At 54.0% G+C, this 22,415-nt stretch overlaps 1 protein-coding gene across 1 annotated transcript; it reads left to right on the top strand.

The window, feature by feature from the left end:
* Positions 1 to 1,692: 1,692 nt before the first annotated feature.
* On the top strand, positions 1,693 to 21,982 carry CNNM1 (cyclin and CBS domain divalent metal cation transport mediator 1). Its single transcript, XM_064431006.1, has 13 exons — positions 1,693 to 3,199; positions 12,853 to 12,996; positions 13,542 to 13,682; positions 13,946 to 14,115; positions 14,303 to 14,402; positions 14,575 to 14,622; positions 17,511 to 17,573; positions 18,521 to 18,678; positions 18,876 to 19,053; positions 19,383 to 19,496; positions 19,588 to 19,704; positions 19,991 to 20,118; positions 20,467 to 21,982. Exons 1-12 carry the CDS (start codon positions 1,693 to 1,695, stop codon positions 20,068 to 20,070), a joined length of 2,820 nt encoding a protein of 939 aa, XP_064287076.1. The 3' UTR covers positions 20,071 to 20,118; positions 20,467 to 21,982.
* The last annotated feature ends 433 nt before the right edge of the window (positions 21,983 to 22,415 follow it).

The raw sequence follows: 22,415 nt of genomic DNA, 5'->3' as shown, positions 1-22,415 counted from the left end.
AGTCTTCAGTTCCTATACTGAGAAACTTATCACTAGAAAACCTTTCAGGAATCTAACTTGCAAGTTCATAAAAATGAGTAATTACTGGCATGGGTACACAGCTGCCAAACAGCAATACAAAACACAATGGCAGTGATGCACAAAACCCTTTACAATGTTCTGTCTTTACAACATTCTCAGCACCAAGAAGTCTGCGAGAAATTCAGGGCTGATGACAGCCTGCCATTGCTAAAATATGGGATGATCTCAGACAGTAGTTCCCACAAGGTGCTAATAAAGAAGGAGCAGGCATGTGCTCACCCCCACCTTGCAGACAGGATGGCAGAAGCAGGTCCCGAGTCCCTCTGGGTACTGCTTAGGGCAGCTTGTGAGATCTGTCCCTCAGGCACCATAACCTGGGGCTAGGTCTGCACAAGCAGGTTACCAGGGGGCTCCTTCATCAATCATGCCCAGGCAGAGCACCAGGTAATCTTTCCCCAGTGGTACTAAAGGGGAGTTAGAAAGTGGGCGATCAGCAGGAGCTTGTGAAGCAGCACACAGCCCCTGTGAACACCCAGTGAATTAATCACTTGGGAAAAAAAAAAAAAAAAAGCTGCATCTCGCAGGGAGAGAGAGAAGAGTCTCCTGTAACACAGAAAGAAGCACAGATCCCCCTGGTAGCTTTTCATGCCTGTCTGCCTGCTGACATACTGACACAGAAAATGACCTATTTTCATGGGAGCAATAATGAGTGAATAATCAGAATTTTTCGGGCACTTCCTTTGCCTCCATAACATTTTCTAGCTTATTGCTTTGCCACTACTGAGCCTGTTGCAGTTGTAAGCAACTGCTTTCCAGTTCTCCAGCCTCGTTTCAAGTTTGTCATGAATGCTGGTCCAGGGAAGACACAAAAGTTTAAGGAGTCCCTAAGTGCATTCTTGAGCACATACTTCTGAAGCTGATAAACTCTAGCAACATTCCCCATCAGGTCTAGACATGAGAATAAATGTAGCTACAGTGTGGTATATTTGTTTCCTAGAGACTCCAAATCTAACAATTACCCACCCCCCATTAAAAAACCCCAAACAAACAAAAAAATCAAACCACTCCCACGGAAAGAAGAGAAATTAATCTGAACTGAAAACCTGAAGAGTAGGGCCTCGACAGATAACAGAGGGAGGCTGAATACAAATTCCAGCTTCAGAGACCGCTGGCAGAAGCCCCTCAGCAAACCCCGACCGCGCAGCGCGGGGAGGCGCAGCCCCCGCACCGCAATCCGCAGGCAGGGTACGCGGGATGGCACCGGCAGCCAGCGGCTCGGGCCCGCAGCCCAGCCCGGCTGCCAGGGCAGGGGGCTGCCCGTGTCACCGCCGATGTGCTCCGCCGCGGATCCGCCAGCATCTCACCAGGTGCGGAGAGAGCGCGGTGCGGCCCGCCGCGGGGATGCTCCCGCTCGGGGCGGGCGGGCGAACTCCTGGGTCCCCTGCTCAGCGTCCCGGTCTGCGGTCCCGGTCGGCGGCCCCGCTCCGCCGGCCCCTCCCGCCGGGGCGCCGCAGGCCGGCTCCCGGTCGCACGTGGCGCGGCGGCCGCCCGCCCCCCGGCCCACGTGTGCCGCCGCGCCGTGCAGTGCCGTGCCGTGCCGTGCCGTGCCGTGCCGGCTCCCCGCTGCAGTCCCGGGGCGGCGGGCGGGCGCTGCGGTGCCGGCACAGCGGCATGGCGGCGGCGGCGGGCCCGGGCCGCGGCGGCGGCAGCTGGGGCCGGAGCCGGGGCGCCGTGCTGCTGCTCTTCTTCTCGCTGTCGCCGCGGCCGCCGGCCGGGGCCGCCTGGCTGCTGGGGCTGCGGCCCGAGGACACGACGCCGGGCCGGGTGTCTCTGGAGGGCGGCGCGGTGCAGGCGGCGGAGGGCAGCCGCTTCCTCCTGCGCCTCTACTTCCAGCCGCCGCCCGAGGGCAACGGCAGCCGCGGGCCGGCGGGGGAGCGGGAGCCGCGGCTGGTCTTCATCGAGGAGGCGGCGGCGGGGAGCGCGGCGGCGCGGGGCCCGGCGGAGCGGTGCCGGGAGCGCAGCGCCTGGGCCTCGGACGTGGAGGTGGTGGGGCCGCTGCGCTCGGGCGGCGCGGCGGGCTCGGCGCTGGCCGAGGTGCGGGTGCGGGAGCCGCGCAAGGGCGAGGCGGCGGCGGCGCCGGGCGGGCGGCTCTTCTCGCTGTGCGCCTGGGACGGGCGGGCCTGGGCGCACCACGGAGCGGCGGGCGGCTTCTTGCTGCGGGTGCGGCCGGCCGCCCCGCCGCTGGGCACCTGGCTGCTGCCGCTGCCCGAGGCGGGCTGGCTGCGGGCGCTGGGCGCCCTGCTGCTGCTGGGGCTGTCGGCGCTGTTCAGCGGGCTGCGCCTCTCGCTGCTCTCGCTGGACCCGCTGGAGCTCCGCGTCCTGCGCAACAGCGGCTCGGCCGCCGAGCGGGAGCAGGCGCGGCGGGTGCAGGCGGTGCGCGGCGGCGGCGGCACCTACCTGCTGTGCACGCTGCTGCTGGGGCAGGCGGGGGCCAACGCGGCGCTGGCCGGCTGGCTCTGCGCCTCGCTGCCCGGCGGCGGGCCGGCGGCGGCGGCCGGCGGGCCGCGGGGAGCGCCCTGGCTGCCGGTGCTGCTGTGCACCGCCGCCGTCTTCCTGGGCGGCGAGGTGCTGCCCTACTCGGTGTGCTCGCGGCACGGGCTGGCCATCGCCTCCCGCACGCTCTGCCTCACCCGGCTGCTGATGCTGGCCGCCTTCCCCCTCTGCTACCCGCTCAGCCGGTTGCTGGACTGGGCGCTGCGGCAGGAGCTCAGCGTCTTCTCTACGCGGGAGCGGCTGCTGGAGACGCTGCGCGCCGCTGGCCCCCACGGCGACCTGGTGCGGGAGGAGCTGGCCATGGTGCAGGGCGCGCTGGAGCTACGCACCAAGGTGGTGGAGGATGTGCTGACCCCGCTGGCCGACTGCTTCATGCTCCGGGCCGATGCTGTGCTGGACTTCGCCACCGTCTCTGAGATCCTCCGATCTGGCTACACCCGCATTCCGGTCTATGAGGGTGACCGGCGCGACAACATTGTCGACCTGCTCTTTGTCAAAGACCTGGCCTTTGTCGACCCTGATGACTGCACTCCCCTGCAGACTGTCACCCGCTTCTACCGCCGGCCGCTCCACTGCGTCTTCAATGACACGCGCCTCGACACGCTGCTGGAGGAGTTCAAGAAGGGTGAGGTCACCGGGCCACCCTCCGCACCCCCCCGGGCTTCCCCTGCCCCCCTCTGCACCCCCAATGATTTCCAGGTCAGCAGCCTCCACGGGCAGCCCTGCATGGCCGCCTGGCAGGATGTGGCAGGTTCCAGGGATGCTGGGGGGAATCGGTCCCTGCATGTGCTGGTGTGTCGATGACCCTGGTGTCCCTGGTGGAACATCTCCGGGTGGATTGAGGGCCAGCAGCCCGTGATGTACCTGTGATGTTATGAAGGCTGTCAGAGCCTTTGGCTCACAGGTTGCTGTCTCAGCAGGTGAGCCTGGCCCCCAGGGGCTGATGGCAGCAGGGGCCTGGCAGCATGGGCATGGCACCTGCCTTGCATCACTGCCCAGACAGCATTCGCTGCTCTGTTCTGTGCCAAGGAGTTGATGACAGGAAATCGCTTCTCATGACTTAGCTTTCACATTTTCAGCTTAGCAATGAGAATGAGGTCTATAAAGTGTTCCTATGCAAGTGGTTTAAAGAAAGAAGAAAAGATTAAGCCCTTAGAAAGAGCTGTACTTTTTTTGCAGCTGTGACAGCATTCATAATGCAGCAGCTGCCAGCAGCCCCAGAGATGCTGAGAGCTGTATTTCATTAAGCATACCTTGAGAATACGCACAGCATGTGTTTTTCTCTCCCACTGGGAGCTGTGTTTTGCCGCGTGCTACTCGCTACGTCATGCTGTGGTGAGCCTAAGAAATGGCTGCAGCAGTGGCATGCTGCATTATGTAATGCGTGAGGGCAGCGCTTGGCTCCTGGGCTGCCTGGCGCCGCTCTGCCGCAGGCAGGGCTGCTCGCATGAGAAAGGCCAACCTGGTCACTCCAGATACGCAGGAAGCCTCTCTGTGAGTCATCTCCTGCTCGTTTGCGGAGGTGGCAGGAGGAGAGGGTAGGAAATTTCTCAGTGTGCCAGGAATGTGCTCATCAGGTACGTGCAGGTCAGCATCTTCTCCAGAGATGTTCGGCTGTGCTCCCACACCACTCAGGATCACAGGCAGAGGAGTTCTGTGTGCCACCACCTGCCCTCTCTGCCCCTCAGCAGGACTGAAGACTCCCAATGCAGAAAATCAGAAAATTCCCGGGTTTTATTCAAGACTGTTAGCAAAAGCATTGAGATTGTTCTCTGGGTTCAACCTTGGCGAGCTGCAGTAGTCCATGCCTGCCCCCTTTCCCCCATGTCAGCTGTCTCTTGTCTTCCTAATTCCTTATGTGCTTTGCAGTTCCTTCCTAACTGTGTTTTCCTGCGATAGCACTTAAGTTCACCTGCGGTCTCCTCTACCTCTCTCTTGTCTAGAGATGTCAGATGATTTTGGCACCCACTCTCTTGGTGAGGCTCCCCTGCAATTTGTCTGATTTACTTTGATACAGTTCCCCTTCCAAATTTCTTCTACAGCATGGTACCCTATGGACCAATAGACCTATAAAAATGGGCTTGTGGTTGCTTAGTTCCCTTGCTGTCCTCTGTGCCCTCCTTTGCTTGCTGTCCTCTGTGCCCTCCTTAAACAGAGCTGCTTGGTGTGTGCTGCTCTGTGAGCTCCTGGGTATGGTAACAAACCTGGCTACCCGCCCTGCACTTTCATATGCTGATCTTCATCTCAGATGAAGATTATTCATCCTTCTTTAATATTGCTCCTTTAAACTCTTGGCATATCACTTCAGGTTCTTCCTCCTTTGTGTCTGTCTGCCACTGTGGCCTTCTGGGGCGTTGTGCTACAGCCCCTATTTAGAGCTCTCCCTAAACCCTTTATCTACTCCTACCTCACTTCTCCTTGTCTTTTCTAAACTACATGGCTGACAAGCCTTGCTTTTGGTCTTTATATCTAACTCTGCATGGGGTTTAGCATTTCCAGCTCTTCCCCCAAATGTTCTTCTTTCCAAGAATTGATGTTTTCTTCTGATTCATCTTTCCTCTTAGTCACCCCTGGCACTCTGAATTCGCAAACAGTTCCCCCCAGCCCAGCCCTGAACCCTCCTGAACTGTAGTTTTCCAGTTCCAAATACAGGTTCTCACGCTGGCTCCCACACTGTGACAGATGTTAGCTCCCAGCTGCCTTCAGCCCATCCACTGCTGCATCAGCCCTGTTCACTTGACTGTTTAATTTCCAAAATAAAGATTTCCCATTTGTAATTAAGAATCTTTATCACTGTCTCCTTTTCTGTGTCCATTTGAATTATGGTGAAGTATCTTGTTTGATCCAATCAAGGTTGCTTTCCATGGCCAGGTCTTCTGAGACACCTTCACTAATTAGAAAGTAGGTTGATTGCTTGTTGGCTCAGCGAGTGTTTAATGAAGGCATTCATCACTTCACACATCCAAGGTGACTGCAGGACAGCAAATGCTCCCACTGAAAGCCCAGCCTCTTTCTAGGAAATTAAAGTCTCTGGTAAGGATGGGCATTAATAACCACCTCCAGGTCCTTATGGCTCTCACAAACCTTTAGAAAAGCCAGCTTTTCTTTCCTTTTCTCATGACTAACTCAAACAATTTTTGTATCTTTTATTTCTTTTTGTTATTATAATGTTTATACAAAATTCCTGTAACATTTTATATCCTTCTTCCTTGGATAGCAATGTGTACTTCTGATCTGTTTCACTAATGATTAATATTCTGCCACATCCACTATACCCATACTGTCATTTTTTTGCATAATGTATAAGTAACGCAATTTCGCTGCCAGAACTCCTTGCCACAGTACACAAACATTTGTTCTTCCTTACTGAAAATGTCAAGGGATTATTAAATGCAGTGCTTTGGGACTCTTGCTCACACCTCTGACAGCACTTTCATTTTCTGTCTCCTACTCACCGATATCTCACTATTGTCCTTGTTTACCTGAGGCATTTCTTTTCTCTTGCTGTTCTGTCCCAGCTATGAAGATAATCAGCCTTTTTTCCTCTTTGGTTTTCTATAGCAGGGTTTGAGGAGAAGCTTTCCTTCATTTGTTTCTGGGTGTGCTCACACTAACCTTGTTTGAGTGCAGTTCCATTAAGATGCATTGGTGTTTACCTTGGTTTTAATCCACAGATGTGTCACAAACTGCCTCTCCCCCAGCAGGACCTTGTGTGGAAGGGATTACCTTCCACAGACCTGTAGCATTGGCTTTCCATTTAATTTAACATTTAAATTGTATTAAATAGTAGCACACACTCAGTAGCACCCAGGGAGCCCCTGGCCCAGTGTGGTTATGATGCCCAAGAGAGCTGTGAGCTCCTGGTAAACAAAACCTGGCCCAGAACTCTTCTCCTCTGCCTTTTCACAACCCTGCTGCTGCAGCCATTGTTTGATTTCTCTTTCAGTACTGATTCCTGCAGACAGGTGGTTAAATTGGGAGTCCCAATGGGAACTGGGAAAAACCCAGAGAAGATTCTAAAAAGCACCAGAGGGGCAGTCTGGCGTGCAAGAGAATAGTGTAAACTTCAACCCACAGCCCAAATGAGGAGGGCAGCTGCAAGAACCCTGTAGAAAAATGACATTACAGCAGCGTGAGACAGGTTCAGCTGAAGGAAGAAAATATTTGTGCTGCAATATGGTTTTGACTTCATCTTCTCAGCAAAAAGAACTCAAATAATGAGGGCTGGACACCAAATTTGCCATCTTTTCAGGGAAACTAGACACAGTCTTTTATAGAAGGCATACATTGTAGTGCAGCATTAACTGAGAAGTGCTAAGTGAAGGACCCTAGACAAAATGTGTCCCCTCTTCACTAGCAATAAGAAAATACATACCAGTACAGTAATTTTACTGCCTGCAGCCTGGTGAAAGAAGATGAAAATACTGAAGGAGTGAAAAAATTGGGAGACAATTTCTTGGCAATTTGTATTGGTACACCTTGGAGTACCTGGCTTTATTCTGGGCTACCAGGGGAAAATATCTAATACACCAAAAAAATAATTGCACCATATTTAGCAAGCTGCAGCTGTGTCGGGAGGCAGATGAGCTTTCTGTAGGATAAACTTTACCTAGGGAATGTGGAGCTATGAGGAAGGCTTTATGTATTTATTCAGTGTGAAATGTTGTGGGTGATACAATCTGTTTCTCCTCCTTTCTTGAAGATAACCAAGCAATGCATGTTGCAGCTCCATTCCAGTGACAGAACTGCTCCTGGAAACCTCCTCTGTGAGGTCCACCTCCTTGTTTTGCAGTGCCTCTGGGAAGTCACAGTCTTGTCCCTTCCTCAGGCTGTTGATGGTTTTGTTGACTGATTTCCTGGAGGGGTCTATGTACAGCACTGGCACTTTTCAGCAAGTAACTTTCCTCTGTCAGAGGAGCAGTAGAAATTTGCTCTTAATGTTCATTTTCCTGAAGCAGGGCAGAGGCTGAGCTGCAACTCAAATTAGCCTTCTGTGGCTTGGCATCTTTTAAGAGTTACTAAGAATAAATTCTCCAAACCCCAAATTTCAGGCTTAGCAGGGAAAACAGCCTGTCCTGTGGAGGACAGCTCTGCCCTAGGGTCTGTCTTTACATTTCAAAATTGCTCCACAGCCTCTATTAGACTTCTGCAAATTGAATGTAGCTGGAGAAGGTGCTTACATTTGCCAGGAATTGGGGTCAGTACCATTTCAGATGCTTTTTGTACCATCCTGCTGATCCCGCAGGCATTGTAAGCACACAGTGTTGCTTCAAATTTAACTCAGTTTTCAAGAGATTTCTGCAAGTGTTTTAGTCACTCTGCTGGGCATCTTGATGAGCTGAAGCAGTGCCCTCCCAAAGCAGTTGTATGGGTTAAGGAGCCAGTTTTTCCCAGGAACTATCACCTACATGTCCCCTGGAATGTGACTGCCAGGCTGAGAGCAAGTGAGCTGCTGATGGACAAAAAATTATCTCAGTGTCTCATGCTGCAATTCTGCCTGAAGCATTACTGTGCTTCTCCCACTAAACTGTGCTAAATCTTACTGTGTAAAGCCTGGACTGCTCTACCCACCCCAATAATCCCAGGATCAGGGATCCTGCTCTGGGCAAGCATTCAGCAAAGCCAGGAGGGAGCCAAGGCCTTGGGGGAGAGGGCACCCTGCCACCCCCTTCCCTCTTCATAGCTGTCAAAAGCACCTACACACTGAGCTGTGGGGTACCCAGGAGGTCAGGATCCTGTTGCACAACAAATGGAAGATGAAATTCTGTGTTCCCTCTAATCATCTCCTTACCTTTCTGATCTGCAAAGGTAATAGATGAGCTACACCAAATATTCCATCTTTTTTTACAGTTTTCCTTAGGATTAGGAAAAGCACAAAAAGAGACTATGAGAAAGGCTACAAACAGATGTAAGCAGGTGAAGTTTTTGCCTCCAAGAAAGGTCTGGGTTAGGTTAGGATTTACAGTTTTTCCTTTACATAGCTCTTATTCCTGCGGAGCTGTGTAGCCCTGCAGCCCTCTTGGTTATTTCCCCCCTGCTTGGATGTGCATTTCCTCTCGACACAATGTGTGCTTTCACCCACGGTGCAGTGGTGGTAACACAGGGTCACACTCACATTTCCAGTCCAAGGTGTTCAAATCAGGGTCCCCACTTTCCTCAGATCAGGTCAGCACAGAGATGCTGGCAGCCCCTGTGAAGAGCTCTGAATAAAAGCACACAGAAAATAGATTTCAGTTACATCATGGTTGTTTCACAAATCAACCTTATTTAAAAATTACTCTTTTTTTTTCTTTTTTTCTTCCATTTTGTAGCTGTAAATGGTTCAGGCACAGGTCTGTGCCTCTACCTTTGATCTCCTTATAACAGCTTCAAATCTTACTGTAAAATTTATGAAAATTATTTTCATGCCCAGGATGTTCATCCTGTGGAACAAGAGACAAGGCTAAAGCATCTTTAACATTCCGCTGACAGGGTACCTATATAAAAAAAATGATAAAGAAGTAGTCTGGGCTATATTTGAATGCAACAGCACTTTCTTTCCCAGTAGTCAAGGCATTTCCATGTGTTCAGACCCCGTTCCCTCATTGAGGAAGATACTTTGAGGTGGATCTATGAGCCCAAGGTCATTTAGGTGCCTATGAAAACAAGGCTCCTAAAAATGGGCATAAAAGCTTCGGATAGCTGTTCAGATGCTTGTTCCATCTGGAAGCTCTCAGCTGTTTATATTAGCTCTGTAATTTAGCATTTTGAGGCATTAACTTTCCACTGAAGCTGTTGTTTGAAAAGAGCAGATTTCATGTAGCTCATAAAGAATTTAGTGCAGTTGTATCCCATGCTGAGCAGACACTTAATCACCTATAGACTTCCTGTGCCAGAGCCGTCCTGCGGAGGCCGGCTGAGCTGCTCGCACAAGGGAAGTTAATTGCCCATTTGTTCTAGCATTTGCCAAACCAAGGCTTTGATTCTCAAGTGTTTCACTGTGCTTTCCTGCATCAGCAATAGCCCTGTAAAGTTTACATGTGACAGCTTGCTAGTGGGGAAGCAGCTCACCCTTATAATTCATCTCATTTGAGCTATCAAGCAGTTGTTACAATAGCACGGTTTTTGGAATCAGTTTTACAGATCTTAAAGCTGTTTTAGATCAAGTTTGGGGGTTTGCTTAAATGATTTACCTCCCTCTGTTGTGCTCCCACTGAGGCTGACCTGCTGGATAATGGCTGCAGAGGCAAGTGTGACCCCTCTGGTGTCCTCAGGTCTGTCCCTATGCCATCCTCCCTTACACATTGCTCCCACCTCACTGCCCGGATTCTGCCCTTGTACATGCTCTGAAGGCCACTGCTTTCCCCCCTGCAAGTGCAGCAGCTCCCAGGGCTGGGCAGAGGGATCCAGCTGAGCCTGGCAGCATTGCCCAAGAGGGAACAAACCAAGACACCTGCAAACCCCACGCCGAAATGTATGGGGTCTGTTAAAAAGCTGATGGGAGGAGACACAGGACCCAGTCAGGTCAGGGGGTGGGGCACAGCTTTGCCAGTGATCTCATGTCCCTCAGGTGGGAAATGGGAGCATGCCAGCCCTCTCCCAGAGGGGAGCAGCTGCGAGCAGCACTCACTTAAAGGACGGGGACTGGCTGGCATTCAGGACTTTTTGTGACATGGATACCAGCTGGCCGGCATGGGCTGGGATCAGCTCCCTCGGTATGGGCAGCAGCAACCACACTGAACTGCAGCAATTTTCCTTTGTTTGGTACCTGCTCCATTTCTAGTGTGGGTATTAGCCTGGAAACGTGAGCCTGGGGGTTTGGAGTGTGAACACAAGTGTTTATTTTCTGTGAAAATAAAGAACTCTGGAGTGCTCTAACAGCCCTACTGGCTCTGCCCCCAGTGCAGTGGAGCCATGGGTCCCCTTCCAGGCTAATGGTGCTGGGTTATTTCTAAATAATCTCATTTGCAGTTACGTGAGCATGGAGTTTGAATCACATTTCTAGTGTAAATTGCAGTGTCAATGTAGGTGTTTGGCCAAAAAAAGAATTGCCTCCATCACTCTCTGACTGCCTTTAAGTAGCACCTAAGCTTTTTGTAAGGGCTTGGTGGTTTTGGGTTGCATGTAAATGTCATTAACAACAAGCTCTCAGCCAAAAGAAATAACTTTTTCCCCCTCCTCACTCACCCAAGGACTTGTAGGAGACCAGATGGCCCCAGTGTTTGGGAGCAGAGTTTGGCAAAGCAGACCTTTTCAAAAGCTGGACTTTGCTAAGATGAAATGTAGCTGTCGCTGCTGTCTTGCAGCCAACTCCTCTGCTTTTTTCTTCTTAAGTGCTGTGCTGCTTTATGAACAGAAAAGATGCACAAACCTACGTATGAAAGGAGTGAAATAGCCCAGTCTAAAGCACATGCTGGATTTTCAGTGCCCCAGGGCTATTGATTTTGGGTTTTTTAAAGTAAATCTCAGTGCTACTTGCTGCAATGTTATGTTCTCATTTCTAAATCTGTAGGCGTGGGAGGCAGCGAGCTGCTCTCTGAAATCTTGCAATAAAAGCTTGGTATGAGGAGGAGGGAATTTATACTGTGGAAAATGCCCAAGATTTGCTGTGAGAAATGTATAGTGCTGATCTTCAGCTGAGAAATGTCATCTGCTCGTCTCAGATGCAGGGCAGGGTTATTTGGAGGTCACATGATGCCCAGCAAGCCGTGTTTGTGGGACTGCCAGGCTGCTCTCCCTGGGTGAGCTTGTCCTGCACCTCTGCAGGGACAAGCAGGGCAGCTCTGCAAGCAAGGAAGGAGCAGTGCACCAGGCAGGAGCCCACCCTGTCACGTCTTTATGTGTGAATGCTGCTCACATCCCCTGTCGGGAGCAGCAGGAGAGCTTGTTGGGATGGGTTATGGGAGAAGTGGATGCAGAGGCAGCTACAGAGCAGAGAGGACCTTTCCCCATTTTGGGTGACCATTGCTGCCCAAGGAGCTCAGCTCCGAGCCCATGGGGAAATGAGGTGTTAGCAGCTTCCCAGAGTCACTGCAGGACTTCAGGCTTGGGCAGGCATTGCAACCCCAGGGATGCAGAGCAAACAGGGGGAGCAGAAGTTTTTGGCTGTGGTGCCAATAAGGGTGCTTTAAAGCAAAACTAGAGGTTCAGAATCTGTGTGCACTGGTGGGCAGTGTGGGAGCCACACAGGCAGTAAGAAACCCAGTGCTGTTCATTGGCAGGTCCAAGAACGTGTTTGAGGTAGAAACCCAGAAGTTGTTTGTGGTTTGGAAGTCGGGTTCTGGTCAAGATGCTGAGCAGGACCATAAATCAGAGCAGCCAGTAAAGGAAGGGAGAGGTTGAAAAAGTCAAAACAGCTTACAGAGAGCTGGACATGCAAAAACAAATAGAAATGTTTCAAGTATGCCAAAACCAAGAAACTTGAGAATGTGTCAGCAGAGCTGCCAGCTAACAAGGGACAAGTGAGGAAGCTGAAACTGTGATCCAGGAGCACTGGAACTTCCAAGCAGGAGTCAACATCATTGCAGCTGAAGGTCCTGGACTCACTCTGTTTGTTTAAGGTAGCATAGAGAAGATGCTGTTAATGGCAGGGCTTGGAGAAGAATTTCAGGTGCAAACTGATGGGTTGAAAAGTGTTCAGTGTTTGCATCCAGATGGTTCACCCAGGAGTTCTGCAGGAGCTGGGCTGAAAGCTGCAAACAAACATTCATGTTTCTGCATAAAAACCAGCTGCTGTTTCAAGCAGATGGAGGCTTTGCCCATATTTTATGAAAAACCTCAGTATTGGTCTACACAGTGATGGATAGAAAGATGAGAGGGAGCTGTTCCTGGTGATTTAATAGGAAAGATAATTAGCAACAGAATAAGAAACACCAGGAGGATACGGGAAATCAGTAGAGCCAAGGACACATTCACATTTCTGTGTTGGAGAACATTGTCTCATTTCTCTGTTAAGCGTTGTTTCATGTAAATGAAGCTGAGGGTAAGGAAGAGACGGTGAAATGTACTCTTCATTCCTGCACAGGAGGCTTTCAGAGAGCTGAACAGAGTGACTCACAGCCTGGGTAAAGAGAGAAGGTAGCCCCAAAAAGGAGCCTACATGTACAAATCAGTCTGGACAGCTGCTGCCCTGTTAGGCTGGGCTGCGTGTCCAGCCCTTCTCCTTGGGTTAGCACACCTGGGTGGGTTTGGGTGACAGTGTCTGCTGTGATCTGTGCCTCCCACCAAACCCTGCCCACCACGCCGGGGAACCCTCTCACCAGGCCAGGTGTCTCACTGCCACTCTGCTCTTCCCTGCAGGAAAGTCCCACCTGGCCATCGTGCAGCGGGTGAACAATGAAGGGGAAGGAGACCCGTTCTACGAGGTGATGGGCATCGTCACCCTGGAAGATGTCATTGAGGAGATCATCAAGTCCGAGATCCTGGATGAGACGGATCTGTACAGTTAGTGTCCCGAGCAGCTACTGCGGTTGCAGGAGCCAGGGTGGGAGCCTGCACAGACAGACAGACGTGGGTAGGAAACAGGCCAGAGCAAATTGTGGTCCTTCCCCAGAGTGATTTGCTGATGTGATGGGAAAGACAAGAATGATGGAGAGATGCTGTGAAGTGTCTCTATCTTGGATGCTCAAGATAAAGAAGTACCAGCATCAGCAGTGGGGGGCTGGGCAGGACCTGACCTAGGAACATTATTGTTGGGCATGAAATGGGTGGTTCCCAAGCTCATTTGCAGCTCTGTGTGATGCATCCAGCCTGGAGAACCCAGGGCTTGTTCCTGAGGAATAAGTGTGATTTACAATCCTGCTCCCTGCCCGGGAGCTGCTCCCAAGGCTGCATGCACAGCAGGTTTTATCACCCCGCTGCTCCATGCACTGCTCCACAGCAGCCCTGCCACAGGGTGCAGCCAGACATGCCTGTCCATACGTGTGCACGTGACAGGGGGCCCTGCAGCTGCAGCAGCCTTGTGAGTGACCCCTCTGCTCTGCCTGCAGCTGACAATCGGAAGAAGGAGCGGGTTCCCCACCGGGGACGCAAGCCCCAGGATTTCTCCATCTTCAGGCTCTCAGAGAGTGAGATGAAGGTGAAGATCTCCCCGCAGCTCCTCTTGGCTACCCATCGGTTCATGGCAACAGGTACACTTCCCCTTGTGCAGGCCGTGCAGCACCAGCCCCACAGGGCATCCCTAAGCCATTCCTGGGCTCCCTCCCACTGACAATTCCCACCCGCTGGACCTACAGCCTGGACATTCCACTGCCCTGGGAGAGCAGGTCTGCGTTTGGCTCCCTCTTGGCAGTGGGTGCTCAGGCTGCAGGAGCAGGGCCGTGCAGCTCAGAGGATGAGGGGTTCCCAGCAGTCTCCTGCCGAGCACAGCATGTGTGTGTTGCCTCCCCTCTAGAAGTGGAGCCTTTCAAGTCCCCCTACCTCTCCGAGAAGATCCTGCTGCGGCTCTTGAAGCACCCCAATGTCATCCAGGAGCTCAAGTACGACAGAAAGAACAAGAAGGCAGCAGAGCATTACCTCTACCAGCGCAACCGCCCTGTCGACTACTTTGTCCTCATCCTGCAGGTGCCTGGGGCAGCAGCAAGCAGAGGGTGGCAGGCGTGGCCCTGTGGTCTCCTTGCCGCCTTGTTCTAGGCTGCTTCTGTCAGCAAAGATGCCCATCCTCTTGTATGGGATGGCAGGGGTCCCTGCAGCCCTGGGTGGGTCAGGAGCAGGGGGTGCTTGTCTGAGAGGGTTTTCCTCCTCCTTGCAGGGGAAAGTGCAGGTGGAGGTCGGCAAGGAAGGACTGCGGTTTGAGAATGGGGCGTTCACCTACTATGGCGTCCCTGCCATCATGGCTGTTGTCTCCTCAGGTGAGGCTCTGTGGGCTCCCTCTGGCCCTGCCTTTGCTTCAGCAGCATCCATGGAGGCTAAACCAGCTGGTGCCAGGAGAAGGGGCTGGCTGTGGGGTGGGGTGGCCCTGCTTTGGGGCATGGGGCAGGAGCCCTTCCTCTGCTATTCCCACACCTCCAACTGTTGTTTCAGAAAACGATGTGCGAAAAATGGGAAGCCTGGCAGGATCCTCCTTCCTCCGTAAGTATTTTGGGACAGGCTGAGGCCCTAAAACCTCTCTGCAGCACTGGCTGGCTGGAGGAGTGATGGCTTTTCTCTCCATGAGAAACAGTTCAGACTGTGCTGAGGTAGGCAGAGAAACAACATGCTGAGGGGCTGATGCAGCAAAGACCCCACAGAGTGACTTGGAGGTCCCTTTGAGGTCCCTTTGGTGTCCTTTTGAAGTCTCTACCATGTGCTGGCTCTCTGCTGGTGGGTTCCAGCATGACTGGTGCTGAAAGGGGCAGTGCCCACAGGTGGGTGTTGTGCTCATTCTAGGTGTCAGTATAACACCTCTAGACCCATTTGCCTTCCTGAGGCTCAGGGCACAACCTGAACACGGGCCCCACACTGGGCTGCTTGGGAATTGCAGGGGTGGGTTGATTTACCTGTGAGCTATTGGCACGTGGTGGTGGGAAATTAGCTGAGTGCCAATAAATTCCCTGCCTGCAGACCTGATGGGTTAAGAAACAGATCCCCTGCTTGCAAGAGTTAAGAGGGAGCTATGAATAGGGGAGATTGAGAGGTACCCACTTCTTTGCTATAACCCCTAAATGTGTTTGGTCCTGTGAGGTTGAGGTGCTGCCCAATCCTGGTCCATCACATCCCTCATCCAAACCCCAGATGTTGCAGTCAGATCTGCAGTGCTAATGGTAAGCTGAGATGCTCTACCTGCCTAGTCAAAACAGGGACCTACTAAATTCAGTCTTTAGGGAGCTATAAAGAGGAATGTCATCAAAATAACAAGGGGAGCCTCTTGGGACAGGTGGCTCACTCTGGTGGGTCCCAGTCTTTCTGCAGCTCTAGAGTTCACCTATTTCCTGCTGCCTGCTCCGCCTCCGTGCAAAAGGCTGGCTGGTGGGCTGATGGGTTAACCCCTCAGTGCACATTCCTGCTTTGCCCTGTGTCCACGGTGCAGAGTTTGGACAGAGGAAACCAATGAAATGGCAAATTCCTGCCAGGCTGTTGCTGGATGGCCCAGTGTCCTGTATCCTAGGTGAGAGTCCTCACAGGCCCCCTGGGGCTGAGGCAGTGAGCGCTGCCCTTGGCAGGCAGGGCAGAGTCTGCAGCGGGAGCTGTGTCAGAGCAGCCATGCATGTCTGCAGTGCCGCCTGCTGGGACACTGCTGCTCGGGGCTCCTTTGCTCCCAGGGCTCACCCGTGACACTGCCATGGGGTGTTCTCTGCCACGCAGCCGTTCCTGCCTGCAGTGGGACAGAGCTGTGTCACACCCCTGGCCAGCAAGGACCAGGCTAGGAGGCAGAAGTGGCAGGGTGTCTCCCTTGTGGTAGAGGCTGGCATCCTCTTTCCTCCTTGAAGGAAAGCCCTGAAGAAAGGACTGTGAATAGGGTATCACAGCTGAGAATTTAGACGTCAACCTAGAGCATTTACCAGGTTGTTATTAATTAACTGTTGTTATGCAACTGTTTTATCTCCAGCTGATCTTTGGCACTGCTGCTGTGTGGGAGGGTCAGGCAGTGGGAGCACCGGCTCAATGCTAGTGGTTATCAACTCATCCTTTGCTCCCATCAGGACAAGGTCATTCTGAGAAAGGCTTCGTGCTGATGTCTTTTTTATTTGCAGAACGTTTTGATTCAGGGGAGGACACAGAACAGGAATTCCTGGGAGAGCAGCAGGGAGATTAGAAAAGGGGACTGCAGGGCAAATTCCCTGGGGGTTTTACGTTTGAAGCAATTTTAAAACATTAATCACATCCGCAGCAGATAGTTCCTAGAGTGTTGCAGCTGTGCTGTGGACACAGTGGCTGGAGGTAGGGCAGGAGGGCTGGCAGCTGGGGGAATCATGGCAATGGCTGGAATAGGGGCTGGCAGCCAGCAGCCTCACATCTCCCACTGCTTTCTAGATGGGCAGTGGTAGTGGTGAAAGCAGAGACAGGCAAGTGTTAAGGAGTGCATCACTCACCCTGTGTGTTGGTCTCTCCGTGCTCCCCATCCCCTGTGGCACGGCCCAGGAACGCTGTTGAGGGCAGAAATCACTGGGAGGGGGAATGGCCTGCCCTAGAAATTGTCACTGCTGCTGTAACCCATAGCAATAAAACATGGAAAGTGAGCGTCTATGGTTTACCTTCTCTGTGGCAATGGGTCAGGCAGACCCAGATGCAGAGTTCTGGCTTCTTGCAGTTCCTGCAAGGATCAGCCCCCAGTGGGTAGCTCTTGGCATCCCCTGAAGGCTTTTGAGACCCAGGACCTTGCAGGGAACTGCAGGCAGCCTGACATGAATCCGTTGCTTTGCATCACCGTGAAGAGCTTCTGTCAGCCCCTGCCTGCAGCTGTGGGGCTGGGGCAGCAACTTTTGCAGATCATATTCCTTCTCTGCCATGTGCCTGCACACACAGAAGCATCCCAGATACCAAGTGCAGTGATTTAGCTTCCACCCATTTCCCAGGTGGCATAAGCTGACCACAAAGTCCCCTGTCCTGGCCATGGCTGGTAAAGGGCTAGAGCCAATTGCCAGCACTTAACTCATGGGGGAAAGATGCTTTCTACCCATGCCAGGGCTCCAGGGAGCTGTGTGGCTCTGCAGACAGGCCTGGCAGGAGCAGATCCCCCCTGCTAGGCTCACCTCCCCTTACCTTGTCACGGAGCAACCTGCTGATAAACAACTTCCAAGTGTGTGTTCCTGCTGGTGGCCTGTCCCCAGGACTGGCGAGTGCCTCTCCAGAGCAGAAGCAGCAGGCTGTAAAAGGGGTGGGAAGGAGATGTCTCCATGCTGGAGACAGCAATGGGAGCTCAGCCCAGGACTGCTGGCACATGATTCTTATTCTTCCTCTTGGTCTGTATCCCACCCTCACCTCCATCCCTCACCTTTCCCCTGGGTCCCCTCCTTCCTTCTCCCTCCCTCTCTCTGCAGTGCCTGTCTCAGTGTCCCGTACTTTCGCCTTCAGCAGAGGGGACTCCCTGGCTGGCTCTCCAGGTAACAGGGCATGGCTTTGGCCAGGGGCCTCTGCATGTGACAGGCTCTTTCCAGCACCATCCACGGTGCCCCAGGCCCCCTCACCCTGCATGCTGGGCAGTGCCCACGGCACCCCTGGGCAACCCCTACTGGTTGGAGCATTGGTGGCAGAGTGGGGCCAGCAGTCCTGCCACAGCCTTCCCAGTATGATGCAAATCCCTGGAGGAATGGGGTGGGGACAAGGGGAAGCTTGGGCCTCCTTTGGTGTGCACTTCCTGTAATTTCCTGCACTTAGCTCTTGGGGTTTTGGCTTGCTGCTTTTGGTGACAGTGACCTGCAGCCCTGCATGCCTGCTGCCCTGCCCCCTTGCTTTCTGCTGATCCGGGTAATAAAAAGGCATTCTAGCAGCAGAGCAAAGTCAGCACGACGTCACCTCTGCAAGGAGCAAGCTGCCTTTGTTCCCTAAAAAGTCACTGACTAGACAAAATCCATCATGCTGTGTGTCAGAGGCCACACTGTGTGTCAGAGGCCATCAGTCAATGTGAGTGACAGACCAGCTTGCCATGGCAGCCTCTCCTCCTGATCTGTCATTGTTGGGGTGAACAGGAGCACACCCTTGAGACAGGTTAAGCAAATACTCACAGCCTGCTGGCTGCCACCAGGAGAAGTTGTACCAAATGTGGTGCAGAAGGCCGGCATTAACAGGAGAGCTGTCAGTGACAGCCCTAACCTCTGCTGCTGGCACTGGCTCAGAGTCCTGCCCAGTCCCTTTGCTTTGTGTGGGGCTGGCATGGCACAGTCTCCCTGGCAGCCTGCAGTGAGGAGGACAGGCTGCAGACCCCTGCCAGCCCTGTGTGCAGCCACTGGAGGTGGCAGGTCCACCTTGGCTCTACACCGGCACTGGGAGCCCAAGCAACACCACGAGCGAGAGTGAGTGTTTGCCTCTCTCTCTGCTGTCCCCTCCCCAGTGAACAGGTCACCGTCGCGCTGCAGCGGCCTCAACCGCTCCGAGTCCCCCAACCGGGAGGACTATGGAGGCAGCAGCACGCAGCTCCACAGCAGCAGCAACAACATCTACACGCCCGACTACTCCGTGCACATCCTCTGCGACGTGCAGTTCGTCAAGGTATGGGCAGGGCTGGCAGGGACTGTCCCACCCTGGCCACCCCTGTCCAGGTGCCCTCTTGCCCCGCTGTGCCCCAGGAGCCTGGTGGGTGCCCAGTGGGTGCTGAGGAGTCCTGCACCCGCTCCTGCTGGCGGAGGTTTGGAGCGGTGCCGGTGGGGCGCGGTGCCCGCTGAGCTGGCGCACGTCTGTGTGCCCAGGTGACCCGGCAGCAGTACCACAACGCGCTGGTGGCCAGCCGCATGGACAGCTCGCCTCAGTCCCCCGACATGGAGGCCTTCGACAGGGATTCCACCAAGGCCTCGACTGCGCGGGGAACCCCACAGACACCCAAGGAGGACCCTGCCACCCTCCTGAATGAGAGGAACAGCATCATGTGTGAGTCACCAGCAGCATTCCTTCCCTGCCACAGGCCAACTCGCACGTCCCCTAGGGAGGTCTGTGCTGGAGCTCTCTGGCATGATGCACACACCACCTCTGGGATGCAGTTGCACATGGAGTAGGGCTCCTACACAGGGCAGGCATTTGCACACACGCACCTGTGGATGCCTGCACGTCCACACAGCTGCCAGTGTGCAGCATGTAATTCCTCACTGCCTTGTGCTCGCGTCCCCTGGGGTCCCTGGCAGCCGGACCTGCTGCCGTGGCTGGCATTCCATCACGTCCTGCCCCAGGGCACAGCACCTCCCTGCCCTGTGTCCCTGCAGGCAGCCGCTCCGAGGGGCAGCGCAGTCCCAGCGAGTCAGTGTTCCTGCGCATGGAGGGCATCCCCTTCATCCAGGAGGAGCTGGCTGACAACGAGGAGAACAGCAAGCGGCAGAGTGAGTCTGGCTGAGGGGCACACACCCCTGCCCCCGGGGCTGGCGAGGCCACGGTGCCCTGAGGTGCTGCAGCCATGCTGGGCTCTTGCAGACAGTGAGTGCTGCGGGACCGTCCTGGAAGCAGAGTCCCCAGGTCGAGAGGCTGGGACCAGCTCATCACCGAGCAGCTCTGAGGAGGCGCTGGGCAAGAGGCTGCTGAGATCCCTCAGTGAGTGCCTGACCCCGGGATAGCACACCCAGGGGAGAGCTCTGCCTCAGCACCCCACTCCCTGTGTCAGCAGTTCCCCAGCCCTGTCCTGGGAACACCCTGCATGGGGCTGGTGTGGAACAGGGGACAACCTAGTTCCCTGTCAGTACCTCAGCAAAAGGCAAAACTGCACCTAGGGCTAGCTCAGGCAGAGCCAGCCACTAGGTCCTGGCCCAGCCCTATGCACCCCAGCCCTGAGCACCCTTGGCTCCCAGCACCCCAGCCCTGAGCACCCTTGCTGCTGCAGGTGGGCGCAAGCAGCGGACATCATCAGAAGGTGAGAAGTCGCCAGAGGAAAGCTCCAATCTCGCCCCATTAATCACCTGAGCAGCAGCGTGGCCAGAGCACAGTGCTGGAGGCCCATGCAGACTGGAGGTAGGAACCTGCCTCTGGGTGTGACATTCCTTTCCCAGCAAGTGGGAGGTCACTCAGTCTAAATAGTGTAAAATAAGTTTCAGGCAGCAAAACCAAATAGGGTGGTTTGGAGCCCATGCATGTGTGCGTGTTGGTGGGGGCTGGAGCACGATCAAGGGATATGGAGCAGGGTCTGCTCTCAACAGCAGACTGGATGGCAGAGACGAGTGAGACCTCGGCTCATGTTTTCACTGTCTGCACCAGTACACACCTGAGCTTGGCTAGGAAAGGCGCTGCAGGCTTGAGCAGCAGCAGGTCAGAGAGGGCAAGCTCTGGCCGCCTGCACCAGGCTGTGCTTGTGTCTTCCAGGTCTGCAGCATGGGGGTCTCCTGCCGTGAGGCTCGTGTCCAACAGCAGGAGGTCTGCACTCGCTCGCTGCCTGTCCGCCCGCTCGTGCCGCCCCTCCCTGCAGGATCTGTGCAGAGCCCCATCCCCAGGAGAGAAAGGATGAACCCCGGCAGGGCTGAAGCACGCAGGTAGCCTGGACCAGCTAGCTGGAGTCCGAGGGCCCTTGCCCTTGCGAGCCGCTCCCTGGTAGCATCTGGTCTCAAGGAAGAGGTGGAAAAAGGAAAGGTGAAAAAGTGTCTGTCACGGCATCCCTGCAAGCAGTGCAGGGAGGGGCAGCCCAACCCAGAACTGCCCTTTACCATCATTTACCATCCCCATCCCAGCGGGGCCTGGAGCCCCGTGGTGCTGCAAGACGTGGTCTCCAGCACGAGGAGAACGTGCTATTTGGGGGTGCCACGCGCAGCTCAGGGCCCAGCACACGAGTGTGCCGTGCCTGGTGACACGCCCGCTTGCAGCCTCGCTCACGCTGACCATGGACACGGCCCAGCGCTCCCGAAGCCCTGCCAGGCACAGGGCAAGGAGCCCCGCTCACCCCCGGGAGCAGCCCCCTGGCTGGGGAGGGGGCTCTCCACGCTGCACTGGACCACCCTCCTCTCCACACGCCTGCCGCTGTGAGGGAGGCTCGCTCCAAGACTCGGGGTGGGACAGACCAGTCAGTAGTTTTTGTAGAGGCTCAATGCAACAGGGATATCAACATTAAAAGTGATTTTTCCCTGAGCGATGCCCTCTCTGTGTCCATGGGAGAGGGAAAGACTCTAACCCCCCCAGCAGGCCAGGCTGCCCTCATACCCAGCGCCAGAGCTGCCTGGAGGAACAGGACTCAGCCCCACTGAAGGGAGCAAGAGAACGGGTCAGCAAGTGCTGCCCAAATTCTTGCTCTGCAGCTGAGCTCTCTGTCACTCCTGCTGCCTGGAAAGCACTTGGCAAGCAGGGAGATAAGCCCCAGCAGTGCAGACAAGGACTGGGGAAAACCAGGAGTTAATATCAGGCCATTGCAAACACAATAGTGGGATACACGTGCTGGAGTACAGCCTGACAGATAAGGACAGAAATCTCATAGTCCACCCATGCTGATAAAACTTCAGCTGGAATAACTGCAGCCCTGTCTGGCACTGTCCTTCCAAGGAAACACACAGCAATTGAAAAGTGGGCAGAGGAAAGCAAGGGCTGGAAAACAACCTACCCCAAAGGCTGAAGGAAATGAAGTCACTTAATCTTTAGTGGTGAAGGATGTGAAGGGGAGAGAGGAAGTTTTCAAATACATAAAAAGCTGTTGTACAGAGGAAAGGAATAATCTGTTCTCTGTTGCCATGGTAAATGGGATAATTGGTAATGAGCTTACACCGCAGAAAAGGAGAAATTTAGGTCACTTGCTAGGAAAAACAAGGTTGGTAAGACTAGCAAAATACCAATATAGATCACACGGGTGGGGCCAGCCTTCACACCAGGAGGTCTGTAAGGGCAGAAGTGTAAGCAAATATCGTAAATAAAAAACATTTCCTCCTCCTAAGATGACCCCTAGAAGTCATCTTTTAACCACTTCCTCACCATCCCTGCTGTGAATGGACACAAGAGGAAAAAAAGATCCTCACCTGCAGAGAAAAGGCTGCCTCTGTCTCACTTATGTGATACAAATACTGACCAAAAAAGAACGAGACCCCATGCATTCTGTGCAAACACAACAAAGCAATAAGGCACCATTTGTGCCTTTTCTGCCTAAGCTGCAGCACAACCAAATCCATCAGGGTAACAGTGACTACTGCTACCTGACACAAGGCAAGGAGCTGTCCCCCTTTCTTCACAAGATCCTGTCAGGAGGCCGCTCTGTCAGCTCACAAATAGATCTGCAGTGACTGCAGAGAGCAAAACAGATGGTCCCAGCTCTTTTTCAGTGCCAGAAAGACAGGCTG

The sequence above is a fragment of the Passer domesticus genome, chromosome 8 (assembly GCF_036417665.1).
Source record: "Passer domesticus isolate bPasDom1 chromosome 8, bPasDom1.hap1, whole genome shotgun sequence".
NCBI lineage: Eukaryota > Metazoa > Chordata > Aves > Passeriformes > Passeridae > Passer > Passer domesticus.
This window is presented reverse-complemented; position numbering and strand designations above follow the sequence as displayed.